Source organism: Lutjanus erythropterus, chromosome 23 (assembly GCF_056507025.1).
Source record: "Lutjanus erythropterus isolate fLutEry1 chromosome 23, fLutEry1.hap2, whole genome shotgun sequence".
Taxonomy (NCBI): Eukaryota; Metazoa; Chordata; class Actinopteri; order Lutjaniformes; family Lutjanidae; genus Lutjanus; species Lutjanus erythropterus.
In genome coordinates this window covers 15147054-15167591 of record NC_139339.1, presented here as the reverse complement: position 1 = coordinate 15167591, position 20538 = coordinate 15147054, and the positions used below count along the sequence as shown (strand labels likewise).

Here is a 20538-nt window from a genome sequence, read left to right as displayed (position 1 = left end):
TGGACACACCTAGTAGTTATTCACTACTATCAGGGGGAAAATGGGAAATACACACAGATCTATTATTTTGTAATTTATTCCCATGCATCAACTAGCCTTAGTCAGCATTCCTCTGGCAGCAGCACAGCGTCTCTCCCTCTCCCCTCACACCGTCTTCCTCAGGCAGGAAACTGACAACTTTTTGTGGAAGCACTGACAACACAGAAGGAGGATGATGTAGGACGTAGACAACATAGTTGCAGCAGATTTTGTAATGATGAGAAGACGGGTTCTTTTAAGTTGCCTGGTTTGTTTTGTTTTCATAAGTTGATGTTTATTGTTTCTGTGAACAGGGACATAAAATTTCGGCCTCTGCTTATTATTTGTTTCATGTATTCTATTATGTTTTATGCTCAACTTTGTGTGTTTTTTGTGTTTCATTTGGCTGCAAAACAAATTTCTGTTTGGGGAGAATAACACTGAGGCTTAAATTTATTACAGCTATAACTGCTAACTGTTCAGTAGTGTATTATTGAATGCAAGAAATGACAAATTTTACTTTTTAAACATATTTATTAGACTTGCACCGATTAATCGGCAATGCTCGGAATCGGGCCGGTTTTCACGTGACCGGCCCTGACCGGTGACCGGCCGGTCTGCGTCACAAATCCGGTTCTGTGCCCATCATTGTCACACACGTTCTGCACGATGGTCACGTCATGCGCGCAGCAGACAAACTGACCGTGACGTCAACACAGCGCTGATAACAGCTACACACTCAGACACATGTCTGCTTGAAGATGGTGTCAGAGACAGATTCCAAGAACAGGATAAAGAAAAGACAGACAGTCTACAACGAGACAGAGCAGCTGACAATGTCGCAAAACAGCCGTAAACTCTCTCGCACTTCAGGCTAATGCTAGCAAGCTAGCAGCAGACTGCTGTTCAAAGAAGGACAGTTCAAATCTCACCTCCTGTTCTGGCTGAAGAATAAACAACCTGTGTTGATGCGTCTCCTCAGACATTTTGTCATCCAGACTCGTTTAACTTCTGTGTCTGTTTTTCTCACGGCAAAGTTTTACTTCAAACTGTTGCACCGCGTTAGTCTCCGGTTTGTTTACATCCGCTTCCACAAAAGATCACGTGAAATCGCGTCCCACGAAATCCCGCGAGATGATCTCGCGAGATCACGTTCACCCAATTCATAATCTTAATATAAAATTATGATTAGGCCTGGTTGTAATCTGGATGATTTTGGAGAAAGTATTAAATGAATATTTAATAGTCAGTGTCTTATTATGAACATATTTACAAGAAAAGTTGCAAAAATGTTTGTGAATGCTGTCAATTACAGTTCTTAGAAAGACTGAAAATCGGAACCGGCCAAAATCGGAATCGGTAGGTCAGACCCCCCCAAAAAATCGGAAATCGGAATCGGCTAAGAAAGTTGAAATCGGTGCAAGTCTAATATTTATTTTATTTAAAGCCTCACATTGGACTTTTCAGTATTCTTTCTCAAGCCCTTCATTAGGGACTTATCAAAGCAATGGATCAATTCATGCTATTGTTAGAGAAGCTTAACCAACAGGACAATTACATAGAAATGATATGTTTACATATTAGAATATTAAATAGTTGATGCTTCATACAGTGTCTCAATGGTCATACAACAAAACGTTCTATGCAGAGAGAGTGTCTCACTTGGCTTTTTACAAGCATAATTAAATACCTTGTGCACACAAAGTCTTCCAACAGGTTTACATCACATTACTGACTGCTTACTTCCAAATTTTTCATTGCACTTTCCAACACAACATAAATCCAGAATCAATATTATCTCAAAAGGTTTGTGTAGAAAACATTCAGTAGAAATACAATTATGAAAACACAAAAAGCTACAATAACAACAGAAATCACAAACATAATAAAAAAGAAGTTCTTAAAAATATGCAAACCGGGTTAAATATTGTGTCATTTGTTATGTATTAAAGTAAAACAGCATGGCTCATAGTTGCAGAATGGAGTTACTTTCAATAACTTTGCTTGCAAGATGTTTTTAATTTGCATTTTGTTTTCATGCTTAATTCTTGGGAAGTGCTGCGCCCTGCTGATGTAATTGTCTCTCAAGAACAAAGTGAATGAGCTTCTTCACCCAGGCAGACCGAGGGTTCAGGCAAACCTTCTCCCCGCTCGCCAGCCCAGCTCTGGTCAAAAAGATTAAAGGCAAACAAGATTAAAGACAATAACAGCCAGCTGGACAGGATTTTTGAAACACTGAGATCATGAGTTTAAGAACAACCGCACCCCCTTCAGAAATTTTTGAAACAGTCCCTATTCTGCAAGTCAGTTTCACACAGTGCCAGAAATTCTAATTTGTTGTGACTGACTGTGTCAAATGCAGAAATACAATAATTTCAAGAAATGTTTGCCACTTTCTGTGTTTAAATTGATGCAATTAAAAATATCAATGCCAAATCTACAATGCTGGAATATAATTCAAGTGGACAAAGAAAGAATCCCTCTATTTATTTTGGCTTAGAAATAGTATTAATTGAAGGCTGCTGGCTCAAACATCACCTACAATCCTTATTGGCCTCAATGATAGATATAACCACGACCACAATATACAAGCTGTTCTTCACACACACACAGCTGGCAGCCGAGTTCTGATATTCCTAAGAACCCAGTCCTAATCAAAAACATAATATAGACTGAAATGAAACGCATGGTTTAGTGTAATTAGACTTAAAATCCTGCCAAATAATTGTGGAACCTCAATTTTATTCCCCATTTAAAAACATTTCTCAATAATGTTTACTATACTGAAATCGGGTTCAGCTCCATGTAATGTTTATGACCCGCTATGACAGCTGATGACATGGAAAAAAACATACACCTTGATGTCCGTTCAGGCTTGTCCATGTTTGTAATTCACACAGCATACTCAATTTGAATGCACCAATGAAATCAGATAACAGAGATGATAGAGATAATTCGTAGTACAAATATATATTGGTGCCAGTTTGGCACCAACGGACCAACGGAGTATTATGTGACTGGTATTTGTGCCTTAATTTGCTAGTTGACAGTGTAGAGATAAGCAGACAGTGTGGGAAGTTTCCAGCTAAAGTGAAACTGGGGGAGGTTGTGTTTTTTGGCATGTGTCCCATCAAATGACTCTTCCCATGCCCACTTGCTTTGTGCTTCAGTAGCAGTTAAAGGGATAGTTCACCCAAATATGAAAATTTAGTGATTAACCCACGGTCATACTGATTGAAAGCCAGGTTTAGTTTTTTAGTCCACAAAACACTACCGCAGTTGGAGTAGGAAAACGGTGTTGCAGAATCTCCCGAACACCGTTGGTGACTGGTAACCGAGTTTCCTAAGCTTACCGCACACCGTCACAACTCACACACCCTCTTTAGACAGTGTGCAAGTGCACATGAACATGGGTCCAAGCTAAGGATCTACAGTGAACGTTTAGGCTACAAACATGGTGTAAATAAAATAACATCTTTCAACTCAACTTGGCATGTCAGGGGTTTAGGAGACTTGATTACACGAGAGGAGCAGTATGAAGACATTTTATGTTGTTGTTTTGTTTTTTGCATACTAAAAAACTACAAAACTAAACTTGACCTTCAGTCGGCAGGAGGGTGAGTAGATAATGACTGAATATAGGTTTCCCTACACTGAAAAGATTTTGGAGATGCCTAAGAGATTTTGCTGGGGGACCTGTAAAAGCTACATATAGGCACATCCTAAGTTAGCTAATGTTGATGTTAGCAAAATGCTAGTTCACTAGCTTTTGACATAAATTAGCTAGCTAGTTAGCTGGCTAGCGATTCGTTAACATTAGCTATCTTCAGATGTGAATATATGTAGGCCTTAAGTATGTCGCTTTTAAAGGTTCCCCAGCAACACAAACTGCCGTAACAGCTCATAGTGACCAATTTCTGAAATACAATTCTTTCGGAGTTTCTAAAGAAGAAGAAAAAAGAAAATATCTTAAAAAAACACGTGGCTGTTAAAAGAGAAAATTACTTTATGAACTGAAGTACAATGAACTGTTTTATGATGGCCATTTTTACAATTTTCTGTCTTTTTGTAGACAAGATGATGAAATTATTAATCAAAGAATCACTCTGCAGATTAATTGACAATGAAAATAATCACAGGGCTACTTCTGGCTTCTTATAATATAAAATACTGGTGATCAGGTAGTTTTATGACTTTAATCAAACTTACATGACTTCTGTTTCTGGGCAGTGAGGCCCTTGAGAGATGAGCTTGATGCTCTTCAGGTTGTCTGGAGGGATGATCCTCGACTCCACCTGCAGGCACCGGCAGTGGGTGTTGTAGTCCCTGCTGATGGGCGGCATACCTGTAAATGAACCCACATTCAGTCAGCATACAGATCTTCTACCATACAAACCCAACATTTTGGTATATCTTTACTGACATTTTCCTGAATCTCTTGTGAAAACAAGCTTGACCTCAAAAAGGCTGGCTGCTTTTAGAACATGCAGATGTTTTCCATTTGGTCTTTATTTTGCATGCCAAAAAGATAGGTCTGCTCTCAGAGATTCAATTATGTCTTTTTTGAGATTATAATTTTAGCAGAGGGTGACTTCCTCTGTGTTTTTACATTCTTATCAGTGCAAGCACTGATACTGCACTGCACTCATGGGTTTTCCAAGCACATGTCAGCGGTAGCACATCACAGTGACTCATATTCTAAGGTTTTGTCAGTATTCATGTGAAAGCTCCCCTTCATTATTTTCTTTTAGAGGGAACATGGCATTACCTCATGGTGACGGTGTTAGACCAGATGCTTGTATGTTTTTTAACTCAAGAATTAAATGCTGACAGAACCACCTTGAAACTGCAAAACCACCAGCATTGGTATTGAGACATTATTACAACGAGCACTTCCCTTATTTCTCTTACGGTCATCTTCCTCTTCACTACATCTCAAATTTAAAGTCATAGTGCTGTAATGGTTGAGTTAAGCTGATTTAACAGTAATATGCAGTGAGTATAACTCCAAGGAATAAAGATACCATTAAATTTGTCATTTTATACCTTTTTCATATCATGAACATGAACTTTCCCATTTCACTTTTCCAGTAACATCATTCAATCCTGCTGCACGACCAAACAAACCATTTAAATTCAATTAAACACATCAAAATCCCAAAGTATCCGAATATTTCTGGCTGAATTACATGGAAATCATGCAAAAACTGACGCACATCTATTTATTTAAAAAAATCTCTTGGGTTAAACCACATCAGACTGTACCCATGTTAGAAACTATTCAGCAAATGCTGGACCAAGCATGAAATATCAAGGCAACAGCAATAGTTTTCATTCAGAGTGACTGTGCAGTTTTATTAATTTTCATTGAACTCCTGGAAGCCACTGGTTTCCATTCTAAGTTGCCTTATTATTGCATCTCAATGCAACACAGACTTAAAAGACTAAAAATATTAAAAATGTGTCTTTGTGTGTGTCACCCTGCAACAATATTGAATTTTGACAATACAATCCCTTAATTTCAGATAGAAAATATGTTTGGCTGATTTGTATTTGCCAACATCTGTTTTTTGTTTTGTTTTTTTGCTTTTGCCAATTTAGCAGAAGTGACTTTAGCCACTGGTTCCCATTTATTTTACTACCGTTTGTGGGAAAAGAAAGAAAGTAGTTCCTACATGAAACTGCTTGGAACAAGGTCTGTGCTTTATCTTGAGTAACCAGATCTGGAAAGCGACATTGCTGTCGAGTTTCAGATATATTTTCCTGGCACTTTGAGCACCATGGGTTGCACCGCAGGTAAGAGAAAAAAAATTAATAGATTTGATTTTCATATCATATCACAGAGAAAAAGACTGCCTGAAATGTGAGGAAATGGTAAAATTTTGTAATAACCATCATTAATCAATTGTTGAAGTTGAAGTTTTATAAACGTCTGTTTCAACTTTGTAATGGCCATCCAAAAATGTTGATAAATGCACTAAACAGTATTTATTGACCATTTAGATAATATTTTGCTTTACATACCCTGATCTATTGTTTCTGTGCAGGGCTTTGCTGTCACAAGATCAAAGATCATGCTTTGGGTTAAAATAAGTATGTTTCTTACAAGTTCACATGTGTAAGATATTAGTTGCAACCTCTAAATAATGTTCATTGATGATTTACAAACTAATTATTTAATACTAACAACTTTTACAACTATCAGGACCATCTCTCTCTGTCTTAAAGGTTTACAGATCATCAGGTAATAATCATTAACAAATACTTAATGTAATATAAAATGTTATGATGTATGCACAACAATAAACTGTTAATTTACTAGTTTAATCAGAGTGTAATTGTGATTGTCTCATATCAGCTATGACAGTGTTTCCCAAAAGTTTTATCTAGGGACTGAGTTTTGAAAATTGAGAAACCATCATGTCCTGATTCACAAAATACATTTTGGGAAAAAAAACAAATAAAAACCTCTTGTGAATAAGTGAGTTATGATACAACATATAATTTATATGCTATATTTCTGATTACACAAACCAACGAGAAAATAAAATTCTGTTAGTAATAATTAGCAAACATAATTATCACGTCATTGTTTGTTAACAGTGAATTAACTATAAATGAAAGTTTAATTGGCTATCAGTTCATAATTTGTAAATGAGTAGTATTACAAAATGTTATCCCATGTGTCCTATTAACACACATTTTTACCTCTGTCAGTTATTTCCCAGGAACCTCACCACTTTCACCAGAATCCACGTTCAACAGCCCACGTCACAACTATGATTCTAGGCTCCTGAGTCATTAGACTTTACACTGTAAGTCTTCACAGGAATGTTTAGTCACACATAAAGTGTCATTCTGTGCAGCTGCACTCTTACCATTAATGAGGACGAACAGGGTCCCAAACACCAACAGGATGCAGAGCTTCATCTTGTTCACTCGACTGCTTGTGAAGTTCTTCAGTTCTTCAGTTCTTCAGAGGGATATCATACAGCTGTTACAGCGACTGTTTATATACATTCTGAACTGGATATTTACACATACAGAGGTCATGTGCTTGTGGAAAACTCAAGAAAAAACGTTTGTAAATGTGTGTGTATGTATGTTGGTTTCACTTTGGTGCATTCACATGTGCAGCAGGAGGTAGTCATGGGACGGTCGGTTCAGGGACAGACCAGAGGCCCCGCTGAGGTTAAGACACGCGCAGTTGGCAGCCATAGAGATGAGTCACAGAGATGCAGCGTGTCTGTCTGGACGCTCAGACAGCGGCTTCGTTTCTCTTCTGCTTGTCATAGCTCTGCAAATCTGTGCTCCCCCTCTGATTCTGAAAGAGGAAAATGATAAAATGATCAGCAGATATGGCTTCGTAAACAAACAAATATTCACCTGTGGCTACTGTGCATATGACACTGTGAGATAGTGTTGTTTTTTTATCCTGAGGGCTTGTTCTGACCCTTTATATACATACAATGTACTTACTATGTGAAATTGTTCATCAGTTTTCATTATTTTTCTCATGTTTGTTTGGTGTTAGTTTGTGGTGTGGATGTATTGTAGTTTGGCTGTTATTCTAGGCAACTACTTATTAATGTGAGAAGGAAAGGGGAGTATTAAAGCAGCATTAATCAATATTTTTATGCAGGCAATGGCTCAAATGATTATGTAATTTTTTCGCCCAACTCAGCAGCTCAAAGTGTGTAACTTTTTTCATCACCTTTTTTTGAAACTGTCATCAGTTTTTGGCCATTTTCAGCCAAAAAGCTCTGACAGACCTCTGTAGGCCCAAAGTTATCAACTAACTGGTTAACAAAGTGAAGCATTTAGGCAGATATTTTAGTTTAGATATATTAGTTTTGTGGCCCAAAAAGTTAATTAATGCAGCTCGAAGATTTTTGGGGATGCAGTGTTGTTAACATATTTTCAATTAGCATTAAAAAAAAATACTAGCAATTCCTTTCCTCCACATACAAATGGAAATGAAACCGTTCAGTTCAGTTTTTATTCTCACGTGTCTGATTATGTAACATGTTACGTGCTTTTAGTAGTGTTTGTGTTTAGTTTAATGTTTAAACTCTCATCTAATATTTCTTTTAACGTTCACAATGTTTTACAGTAATACCCATCATACCCATCATGTCCAGTGCGACACACAGAATTAGGACAAGATGCAGGGAATTTCTGTTTGTAAAAAATAAAGACACTCATCAACTACAAGGAGAGAACACACTGTATAGCTATAAAAACACACACCGGGTGTGCTGATATATTTTCATTTGATTATATAAACCAGTTGTGTTTCTTTTAAAGATCTGAGCACAGATAGAATTTCAAGAGAAAACAAAACTGAACTCACACAACATTAACCACCGTCTGCATTGTTTCATTCAGTTTGTTTTGAAGTTAAATTGATTAATTGATACTGAAATGAAGTTTTGTGCACTAATATGGTTATTTTGTCCAAGAGTTTCACCAAGTATCATTAGTGGCACATAGTAATGACACAGATAAAAACTGAAATCATTTTTTTTTTTGATGACCAAGCACTTTCAGATGTGACTTGAGAAATATTACTCCCTTATGATGGAAAGCATGTGTCTTTATCAGACGTTCGGGTCTCGCCGTGGGCTAAAAGTGGGTCATCATGCGAAGCCTCAAGGCCACATGACTGTAAGAAATGAAATGATGTATTACAATGTGACTTAGCAGAATTGTCATCTTTTGAAAAACAAGCTTGAGGGGGCTTTTAATGGGATTTTAAAATCTGAATTACAAATGTAATAATGTATAATGACAATGTGATTTGAAAAGTACCTTTTCCAGTTTGTTTTGCTCTTAACTGTTCAGAGATGGAAGACGGCAACTGAATCCTGGCCGCGGCCCAAAAATAGAAATAGCAGTTGTCTTCTGAATTTACTTGGTTGTTTGTGTCAGTCAGTAAAATGTTACTGTTATTTGTTTTGATTAATGGCCAAAGAAAAGTAAGCATATGAAGGGATGTGGGGGCTGTATAGAAGCCTAAAACAAGCAGATATGTTTTATCAGCATTTTTGCAGTGCAGTTTCCACTGTGTCAGCAGAGGTGGCAACAGTACACACATTATTTACTCACGTAGAAGCACGGATACTTCTACATCTTTCTCACTGGAACTGAGAACTTTTTGTCTTGTTACGTTGTTTTTCATCTTATGTGGTTTTTTTGTTACTTCTTTTTTTGTCTAGACATGTCTTTTTCAGTCTTTTACACCCCCCCCCCCCCCCCCCCCCCGGATGTCTGTCACAACACAAACAATGCAAAATAAAAATAATCACAAATTCCTTCAGACACATGAAAAGTAAAGTAAGAAGCTTGTTTTGAAAATGTAAGTAGACTAAAGTACGGATAATTGTGTCAAAGTACACTAACAAAGTATGTGTACTGTGTGTAACAAAGAAACAAACAAAGATGCAGCATCCCCAGAGTACAACATTGTATTATTTTCAGCCATTATTTAGACTTCAGATCAATTTTTTCGACCCCACGTATACAAACGTATGGTTGATGTCCAGTAAAACGCCACTGAATAGTAATTTTAATGCTCATTTTGTAACCTAGGTGGAGCAGAGTGTCCTCCAGAGTCATAGAGCAGCTCACTCTGCTCCGGTTTGTCCCACCAACTCGTCCTTCACTTCACTCAATAGCTGGGAAGCATCTTCAACTTCCTGTGCAGTGTTTATTTAGGGGCAATTTGTAACCTTCACTGTATATTTACTGCCAAACAAACATAAACAGCTTCATGGCTGAACTCTCCTGTGGCTCTAGGCTGCTTACATCTGTCTGCAGCCACCGGCACTCTCATTTTTCCTTTCTCTCTTTTGTTCATTCACATTCACCGGGCACACACAGTGCTGTGTTTATGTCACAATCATATGCATCATGCTGCTGAAAAATATATCAGGAATATTCACACATATTGAAGAAAAACTGCGCAGCGAACAGAAAGTTTGGCTACTCATTTGCTGCAGGATGCTTTGAAATGTCCAGACAAGATGGGACCTGTATAGCTTCAGTGCGACTTGGACACATGAATGTGATGCTGACGCGACGTTTGCAGACTTGACAAGTATGGATTTCAGTCAGTCTGTAGGCATACCACTTTGGTCCAGACTGAAACATCTCAACAACTACTGGATTGATTGCCATGACATTTGGTACATTCATCTCTCCTTCAGGGTGAACTGTAATAATTTTCCATTAAACAGCATCATCTGATCTAAATTCTGATCTAAATGTTTGCCCAGTATTTTGGTTAATGACCAAATACTTACCAAACTATTAACATCCCAGCAACATAGTCGACGAGAGACTAATACAAGAGGCTGAGAAGCGGCACATCTTGTATAAAGATAAGTATATCCTCTAGAAGGATGGCTTATGGAAGAAAAATGGGGACCAAGTATGTCAACTGTCCCCCACCTACATGGAAACAAGGCTGACCTCAGAAAATCATGTTAGTTTGCTCACTGACTGTTTGGTAGGCTGCAGTGGTCCATCCATACAGTGAGCGAGCGAACTCTTGAAGATAGAGCACGAAAAATTGTCCAGATACTTCGAGCAACGTCACAGCGGTGGCGCCACTGACGTTTTCTCCCTCAGCAAATGAGTAAGTTAAGAGTCTGAGTTATGTAACAGATAATCATCAAGTAGGTGTGTGTTAAATGGTTTGAATGCACAACACAGAGGTGAAGAACCAGCCAGCGCAAAGCCTCCATGAAACGATAAACCATTTAATGCACACCTACCGGTTGATTATCCCGCTTATACCATGGTCATTTGCCAAGATTATGTAATAAAAGCATTCACAGATTTTTTGGTGAAAGTTTTGCACTCAAAATCGAAAGTTATGAAACAACCAAACTGAGCTGGTTTGCTGCAGTTGACAGTGAGCAACTAGAAGTGATGCAAGCGAACAGCTGTACATATGAGCGATGTTGCAGCGGCGCTGCATTTCTCCCTCTGTAGTTGAGTAAATTAAGTGTCTGAGTTATTTATTCAAAGTAACATAATTTTCTTAGATCAGCTTTGTTTCTATATAGTTGAAGGAAAGTTTACTTTCTTGTAACTCCCAAAAGTTCCCTTTGTTCCTTCCAAACCTTGTCCTTTTTGAGGATATTCCAATAAAAAGGCTGCTGTGGATCTCATCCAAAGTGCTGCTTCTTCTCAGCCTTGTTAATCAGTCTCTCATCCTCCTTTTCAGCTGCTTTGATGAGGGGAAACATCAAGGATGTCAGATCAATTTTAACTAGATAAAATAGGTTGGAGGTGCATGAAACTTCACTGAAACAGACCCAGGGCAAGCGAGTGTACAAGCAGGTGACACATCGGAGCAGGTTAGGATGTCCTCATTCAGAAAAACTGAAACAATTTGCTGTTCGCTTGCTTGATCCTTCACATTGCCTCCAGTTAGGAAGTGGTGTGAGTGTGACAGGGTCAGAAATACATATGCATGCCATATTTATCTGTTTAATTTGCACGTTTTTTAAAATTTTACTTTGTGTTTTTTTTCACTTTAACCTGGGTTCCAGTGATTATAGTCATTATTTTAATCGCTTTGCTTACTTTTAGTCTGTTTTTGAGCTGTGTTCTTTAAGCAAACTGTTTTGACCTGATATGACTCTGTTAAAGACCCACCCACACTCCAGGAATGTGTAGAAAAATGCTATGACCTGGATGACTGATGATCTTCACAGACAGGGGGGGTTGTCCAACTGGACAGACTTTTTATTGAGGCAGAGCGGAGGAGAAGAGAGGAAAGCAGATCGCAACAGACACCAGAGAAGTGTCTGCAAGCGCCATTTCACTCAGGCCTGGGTCGGCAGCTGGATATCGGCCACTGTTGTGTAATGATTCATAACTAACGTAATTTCCTTGAGTCAAATTAAGATATACAGTTTACTTGTAACTCTAATTAAGTCCCCATTTCTTTCCAAAAATGTCCATTTTTGAGGATATCCTTATGCTGCTGGCTGAAGGGGAAACAAGAATGTTTGTGTCAGATTTGATTAATAAATATAAGTTTGAGGTGAAGCAAGTGTGTGAATCTTTGCTAAAATAGGTCTAGCAGTTTCAAGCAAGTGACATGTCACTTAGCCTGTTCGCTGATGCGTAGAGCAGGTCGGTACATCTTCATCGGAAAAAAATGATGTTTGCTTATTTACATTTGCATCACTTCCAGTCAGAAAGCAGTGTTATTTTTGTTTACTTTTGGCCCCCAACCTTTAGTTTTAAAATCAATTGTGGACTGGAAAATATGGACTGGGGACAAAAGTTTTCAAATTGGGTCTCTCATCCACACCCACTCCAGCACCACCATCCACCCACCCATTGCTCTAATACAGGAGTCATGTTAAAGAAGCTCTTGGCCATTGGCAGCAAAACAGATGAAGTCAGTACTAACCATTTCCAAATGAATTTTTAAACCCATCCACGCCACACTTTGTTTTACAAACATTTACTCACTATGATTATAAAACACAAAAGGTCAAGTCAGTTATTTCAGACCACAAATACAATTGTTGTTTCAGGTTAGACTGCGATAGTTATATTTCTCTTTTACCTTAAAAGGAAACAAGAGGAGAAAAAAGTCATGGCCAAGTTCAATCCCATGGGCAACATTAACCAAGGTATGTGGAAAATTGTCTACAGAACTGAAATTCTTCCAGGGAACTGAAATGAACAGAGCCAGCATTTTTTTTTTTTTTTTTTTTTTTTTAATCTAGTTAAGAGAACGTAATAATGGTTCTTAAAGGTTGAGGTAGGTAAAGTTCCATTTACTAGTATGCATCTTCACACTTTTTTAGACCGGAAATTTGGCCATTGCCTCGCTACTACATGTGTGTTCTGCACATCTGACTCGAGTGTTTTGACCGCAATTTTTGCCAAAACATCAAGTTGAAATTAAATGTATTAATCATGTTAATACATATAAATTGTATTGTCTGTGTCAGTAAGTAAATTGTTATACTTTTCACATATCACATATAAGGGTCAAACAGACACCTGGGTCATCTGTCAGGGTGAAATATTATAAAATGCGCACAATTACCATGAAATATAGGAAATACTGATAGCAATACAGCTCTCTAGAGGATGAAGGTGACAGAAAAAAAATTCTCTGGCCACTTCGAACTGGAAACTGTGTATTTAGTCATAATCAAATGCCAAGATGTCAATTTTTCACCATCTTAAGATTTATTTCAGTTTTGCAGCTCTTCATCAACAATGCCACATGGCAAGAGTTGGTATTATACACCATGATTTCAGCCTTAAAAAACACAATTCACATATAGTAGGATATATATACACATAAATACAAAGTTGGTTGTCATAAAAATAGAAATAAATCCTTCAAATTAAACAAACAAGTGATGCATTATCATATCAACCATAAAACTCACAATTCAGATTCACCATCATTACTGACCTTCACATTTATCTGCCAGCTTGGATCACATCACAAACACTGCTTTTTAACAGAAAGTTTGAATGGTGACAGTTATAACATGCTATAAGATGTACTGAGTAAGAGCACAGTAGTGTGGACACAAACAAAGTCACAGTAGAAACGCTTCAGTAACCATGGACGTAATCTTAAGGCAGCATTTTAGGGGGAAAATACACAAGTGTCGTCAGCGTATGTACATCACAAAGTGAGAGGAGAGTTTCCCATCCCACCAAACTGAAACCTCTTAAGTGCACCCTGTCCATCCAGGTGGATATTCTGGGTAAAATACACTTCCTTGGCTTCACAAACTGCCACCTAAATGTACCAACATTCAGTTATGGCTGTTGGATTATTAAATACTTAAGGGTTTTTGCTGTCATTTTAATAACCGAGGTGCGAGGCTCTGAAGCAGGAGCTACACCAGTCATACCCTTACTTTGGGAGAGTGTGCTGATCTTTCCTCTTGTAAATTGAACTCATTTGAAATGTACCGATGACAAACACCAGAAAAGTACATTATGATGATGTTGACACTTTTGTGGCTGGCGGTGTGGCTGCCACTGTGGCTGGCAGCATGGCTGCCACTGCGGCTGCTTTTGTCCTGATGGCCTTCATCTTCTCCATCATCCTGCAAAGAAAACAAATCATGTTCAACCTCTGAATTTTCAATCCTCGAAGACAGCGGTTAAATTTTAGGCTCATCGAACTGGAATCTTTTTCTTTATTTTATCTTTAGAATCTTGAAGAATAAGATTATCTGGTAGTACAAACAAATTAGAATAATGTCTGAAAAAAACAAATGAACAAAATAAACTATGTGTAGCAGTTTATGTTGTATGTATGTTTTTTTTATGGTTCCAATTCTCCCAGCTCCTAGGTTAGGAACCTCTACACAAACAGAAACTGTGCAAGAGAAAATGCATTAAATGTTGGATTAAGCGATGTGGTGGTTCAATATGTCTTAAAAACTGCTATTTTCCTCCTGTATCAGCTGCCTCTACTCAAACAGTTACAGGACTTTTTAAATTACATGTAACATCCTCTGGCTTTCATACATGCCAGGGTTATTATGTTTGTGTGACAAGGCTAAACGGCAGATCAAAAACAGCCCAGCAGCCAATAAAACTGTCCTTAAGAGTGAACTCTATACCAGAAGTCGAAATTTGATCCTTCCAAACCATATATGCTGCTTTTCATGTACTAAAGCATTGCTTTCATCGCCAAATTTATATTATATTGTAATATCTTCAAAGTAACACAATAAATGTCGAGTGTCCCAGCATTAAAAGCAGCTGTTGATAGTAATTGATAGTTTACATGCAAACATTTGTGTCAGTGTTTTAATCTGTCTTCAGACTTTTCCACTCTAATGTCCTGATGTGAACTGAGACAGGATGCAGTGAGCACTTTGTCCTTTGCTCAAATTGCACAATAAGCAGTGCGGTGATGTTAGATGTTACGGGGACTTTATGCGTATGGTTGTGTGGTCTTTATCTGACATGTTTCCTAAAATAAGATTTTTACATTATTTGATTACTAGATGATGCGATTATATATTCTTTGTAGATTATTAGATTAGATCGCTTTGCTTACAGCATCACAGTATATTGCAATATTGAACTGGAACCCCTGTATCATGATACAGGGGTTCCAGAGATATTTCCAGATTCTGCCCAATCCACAGTCCTATTGATATCATATTAATGTCAGTTTGGTTGGATTTGGGTAATATTAGGTCCTACATTATTTCATTTAAAAAATACACCTTTATTCATACGCATTATTCATGTAAATTGCATGCAAAATAGATCTAGACAAACAGTGATAAAACACTGATGTGCAGAGTGTTGTACTTTGAAGCTGCAACAGGACTGCTTACAGAAGACTTGTGACTTTTTTTTATTTGGCAAGCTTATCTAAGTACTTCAAGCCATGATAAACAAGTATAAATCAAAGCACACCATGTAAATAATGTCTTTGGACTTACATTTGTTTTCTTTTCAGGATTTTTTTAGTCAGTGGTTGCTCAGGGTTGAGACAGTGTGTGGTCTTATCTTTCAGTGTGACACTGTAGGAGAAAGAGAAAGCTTTAATGTAAAATAAGTATAAACAACACTTCCACATCACTATCATTGGAAAATCAACAATAGTCAACAATGAAAATAGTTATTTTTCATCATATTACCGTAGGTACTTACATAACTTCATGTCTCCTGCAGTATGGACGAGGAGGGTAGTCGCTGACATCAGCGATTTCAGATGGATGTACACCTTCTATTGTTGATGCACACTGGCAATTTGGAATGACTGGAAAAATAAGACAACAGTGTAAATAAACTATGGAACAGTCATATGGTTTCCTTCTATGTTAAGTTGCTGTTAAATGCTAAGTTCTTTTAAAGCCTCATATGTGCAGAAATACAGCAGAAAATCTTTCCACAATTCAATAAATTAGCACACTCACTTGTTGCTGAAGAGCAAATGGCAAAGCAGGCCAAAAGAATGATGCACTGGACTGCAGAATTCATTCTTGTCTTGAATGGTAGAAATTAGTAAATGTAATCTTGGTATCTTTTGCTTCTTCTTGAGGTTTGAAGAATCTTGCTGCTTTGTAAAGTGTGCAGCCCCATGTGCTCTGTGCCTCCTTTTTATACACTCACAGTTTGGTGAAAACAAGTTCCTGAGAAGTGATTCAAAAAAAATAGAAAGACCAGTCTTACCACTTTTCCTTGGAATACCCTTAAGCTGACACTCTCACTTCCTTTTAAAGACTTCCTGTGTGTTGGGTTTCTCATGCTGTGACATGCTTGCCTTTGAGGGTGGTATTGCTTCTCGATGCTGCAGATTGCTATGAATTGAACCCACTTCTGCAATGTCTTACTGCAGAGCTTTTATTTCATCATTTGTAGATCTGTGAAATCATCCCCTGGTTTCTTGTGTATAGTGCATTTTTCTGCTATACATGGTTATTTTAATAATACATACATGTATCTAATTTTAACTATTATTGAGTGACTGGCCAATTTTGATCCTTCGCTAAGCCTTTCCTCCGAACAGCAATAATACAGTCATAGATTAACAACCATAACTTTGTACCTTCTGACTGTTAAGCATTGTCGTTTGGAGGCTGGAATCTTTTCTGTTGTATTTCAAAAAACATAAAACACCAAAGCAAACATGTTAGGAATGGATTAAACTTTATCTTCTTCTGCTCCAGCATAAGCTGTGAACATTAGCATTGTCAGCTAACTAGCTTAGGATCTGCAGTAATGTTAGCTCCAGCCAAACTTGGGTTTGATACCACTGCATTTGCGAAACTCATGGTTTATCCCCATCAGTGGTTACATTGGGATTTATTATGTGAGGATTTTGGGGAGGAAGATGTAGGCTGGTGTATAATCAAAGTGGGTTGACGATGAGACATCTCTTTCTGGCTGGCTCTCTTAAAAAGATCGCCTAAAAAAAAAGGCTGATCCACAGCTGATCTATTGCTGATTTTGAAATAGAGCGCATAAAACTGCCCTCTGGCAAACCATGTCCGTACTATGGGCCGATGCTTCTCAGATGCATTTACAGACTTTGGGAGTAGAATGCCGATGCACGATCTGAAGCTGACGTTGGCCAGACGTATGCGTGCTGTCTGGGCATTCTGCTTGTCTGGTGTAATCTTTAAAGCCCCAACATACCAAGCTGACTTGAATGACATAATTTATAGAATGTTTTAGCCTAAATCTTCACTGTAGGGGGCACTGAATTTACAGCGGATTATATTGATTTGCATGACAAGGCATGTCCACAGACATCTGAAACACAGGAAGGTTTTTAAAATCCCTCCTTTGTCCATTGTGTTTGGTCTTTCTCCATTGGAACTGGCGGTAGGTCTGGCACTGTTTTGATTAATGATTACTAACAGCTGCAAGGTGGGGAAGTACAATGCTTGGACAAAGAGCATGAGAAGAAATACATAATACTGTGTATTGTGATCCACAAAGTAACTCTGGCAACATACATGTGAGCCCTGAACTGCAATGCATTAGTACAGGATTAGAGACAAACTCAGCAATAAGAGCTATTCAGACCAGCTGAATGCACCACCAGGTGGACAGGACAGGAAGAGAGCGGGGACAGTAAGCCATGATAACCCAGCTGGGATTTAAGGCTGCTCCTGGCTAATGTCCTGTGAGGAAATTGAAGGAAGTGCAGGGACTCGCATTGAGATGGGTCACCCAGCCAAACCAGCTGGACTGCGATTGCAGAAGAGAGCTGGGATTACAGTTAAGATAACCCAGCTCAGACCTGAGACAGTGAGCCAGAGTGAGGTGCATTGTCGTTGACCCACTTTGATTCTGCACCGGCCCACATCCTCCTCCTCAAACCCCAACATAACAAATGCAGATGCAGTGGTTTTGAACAAGTTTGGCTGGAGGTGAAGTTACTGCAGCTAGTAAGCTAGCATTAGTTAGCCTGATGTGTTAATATGCACAGCTTATGTTAGAGCACATGAAGGCAAAATTTAATGCATTCACCACGTGTGCTTTTGTGTTTCACGTTTTAGAGAGACGACAAAAAGACCATGACTATGACCAGACTCATGAGACGCAGAGTATTGCTCTTCTCAGGGTCACATGCACACCACTTCAACATGTAGAGAAATGGAAAGCTTGATAGCCATAGCCACCAGTGGCTAAACTATGATTGGACAGTTGCTGTTTGGAGGTTGGGCTTAGTGAAAGGCCAATTCCTCTCCTCACGTCTTAGTCCCTCCCACCGTAGCCTCGAGCAGAGCCACTCTCTGCAGGCTGGTCCACAGGGGAGTTGAGAAGACTTCTACTTTCAGGCATGAGATCATCAAACTGCCTGCTGCTCCAGAGCTTAGAGAGACTGGACAGGACTTCCAGCAGCTGGCCAACAGCCCTGTCTTTCTGGCGTGTGTAGGTGCCATTGACAGGTGCCATATTCATGTCAAGACCCCTTCTGGATCCACTACTGAGGACTTCATAAACAACAAGCTCTTCACATCAATAAATCTACATCTAGGCTATGTGATGGGAAGGACTGGTTTCTCAACACCTTTGAGAGATACCCCGGATCTGTGCATGACACCTGCCTGCTCAAGAACAGCACGATCTATGAAGAGGCTCTGTACCCTCCTCCAGGGTATTTCACTGTGGGGGATGGTGGCTACCTGTGCATTGGACAGCCAGTCATTACCCCATCCCAAGAGCCCCTGCAGGGGGAGTTTGCTCTTCAAGGCCCTGGAGGTGGACCACAGGAGTCTTCATTGAGCCAACGGAGGAGGTTGATGAGATTGAGATGCCTCCACTCTGTCAGGTGTGGAGAAGGACAGACAGACTGTCAAAACAGCTCCCTGCTCCTGACTGTAACCCTGCAGAATGAAAGACCCCCACCACCCACGTGAAAATCACGTTTACCAGGAACAAAACAAGCAGTAAACATCACATCTGAGCATGTCTTGCTTTGAAACTGCAATAAGCAAGGGCAGTCTCGAAAAAACGGATTCAGTCATAAAACTCATAAGCATTAGGAACAAATCCCGTTAATTGAGAGGTGGCACTATACATATCATTAGCTGCGATGCCCATCCCACAGGAGAAACCAGATGTAGCTATAATAGCTAGCAAAACAGAGAAGAAGCCAGGTGCAGCTACTTAGGGGTGGGAGTTAGCGTGTGTGGAGAGGAAAGGAACTATTTGCATATTCATAACAACCTTGAATACTAAATGAAGGCAAGGTGTTGAGCTATATGTAAGGGATTTTGTTGAAAGCAAAAGCTGTTACAAATTATAGTATTATGCACTTCATGACAATTCAGCAACTTACTCCAGGGCTCTTTTGGCAGTGTGCTGCTTTCCTGTAAACAGATGAATCATATTCAGCCCTCAGCCTGATGAGGGCCTGGTTGTTATCATCATCAGACTCTGTACGAAATGACAAATTATAGTTCATGGCACATTTAACCTACAATGGAAGTTGCAATAATATTTTGAGCAATTATGAAATATATGCAATATACCAAATTAATGCAACCTGCCAAAGAATGCTCTTGTTGATATTAATTTGGTAGATTATATTTAACAATAACCAGCTGCAACGGTTTCCAGGCCAGCATATTTTTTTTTTCTTTTTTCTTTGTCAGTCTATGTGCATTACAATAACAGGATAAAATAGATAGAAGCTTACAAAAATACACAGGGACAAGATTTCAATGAAGAATTATTTGGGGAATCAAATAATTATAATTTATATTATCTGCTGCACTTCATTCAAACTCGACAGAGACTAAATGAAACTCATCAAAAATATCTCGGCTCCTCTTTCCACTGTTCCAACAATAACCAAACAGATGACACAGAAAGGCAATAAAATCTGAGTGATGTTGGTAGAACATACTAATATAAGCTGATAGAAGACGAATCTGGTGACTGCTTTGTGCGTTCCACCATCTTGCGGCGCCACCATTGCTGCGGTGGAACGTTGTGTCCATCACTCTCGGACACATGAAACAATATTAATAGAAAGAAACACTTGCCCACACAAAAAAACCAACTTATCTCCTTTTTCTATCCTAGACTAGCCTCCAAATTCTTGCTTTCCCTCATCCCATTACTGGCAAACAAAACAGTTCAGTATTGATTAGGGGTGGGAATCTCTTGGTACCTCACAATTCGATTCCAATTTAGATCAGCACAATGCAACGATAAAACGATTCTCAATGCATCAAAATTTTAAGCTAAGGGTGTGTCAGTTGGATTTTATCCATCTACAGGTGCCACCACTCAGTTAACCTCACTAAAACTCAAGAAGGCACCTAGTTTCGAAGTAAAAATTATGTACATGTAGGGGTGGAAATCTTTGTCTGATTTGATCTAGAATATATTCTGGATTCAATGAATAGAAAATTAGTTAAAGAATTACACCATTTGAAAGCATCCTACAGTCTCCTGCCTGTATGAGAGTGATAAAACCGAGTGCTCTGCTTTTATTAGCATTATGTCTCCATCAGTTTCTCTGCTGCACTG

At 38.7% G+C, this 20538-nt stretch overlaps 2 protein-coding genes and 1 long non-coding RNA gene across 3 annotated transcripts; all 3 read right to left on the bottom strand.

The window, feature by feature from the left end:
* Positions 1-1452: 1452 nt before the first annotated feature.
* On the bottom strand, positions 1453-7053 carry cxcl19 (chemokine (C-X-C motif) ligand 19). The gene is made up of 3 exons (XM_084711961.1): positions 6897-7053; positions 4228-4363; positions 1453-2183 (listed from the first exon to the last, which is right to left on the bottom strand). The coding sequence occupies exons 1-3, from the start codon at positions 6946-6948 to the stop codon at positions 2060-2062; spliced, it is 312 nt and encodes a 103-aa protein (XP_084568087.1). The 5' UTR covers positions 6949-7053; the 3' UTR covers positions 1453-2059.
* A 7925-nt stretch (positions 7054-14978) lies between these two features.
* On the bottom strand, positions 14979-16364 carry LOC146305820 (permeability factor 2-like). The gene is made up of 3 exons (XM_084712713.1): positions 15963-16364; positions 15697-15805; positions 14979-15566 (listed from the first exon to the last, which is right to left on the bottom strand). The coding sequence occupies exons 1-3, from the start codon at positions 16024-16026 to the stop codon at positions 15482-15484; spliced, it is 258 nt and encodes an 85-aa protein (XP_084568839.1). The 5' UTR covers positions 16027-16364; the 3' UTR covers positions 14979-15481.
* An 11-nt stretch (positions 16365-16375) lies between these two features.
* Positions 16376-20016, bottom strand: LOC146305819 (uncharacterized). The gene is made up of 3 exons (XR_014769116.1): positions 19910-20016; positions 19340-19437; positions 16376-18884 (listed from the first exon to the last, which is right to left on the bottom strand). It is a non-coding gene; the product is annotated as an uncharacterized LOC146305819 (long non-coding RNA).
* Between the last annotated feature and the right edge of the window lie 522 nt (positions 20017-20538).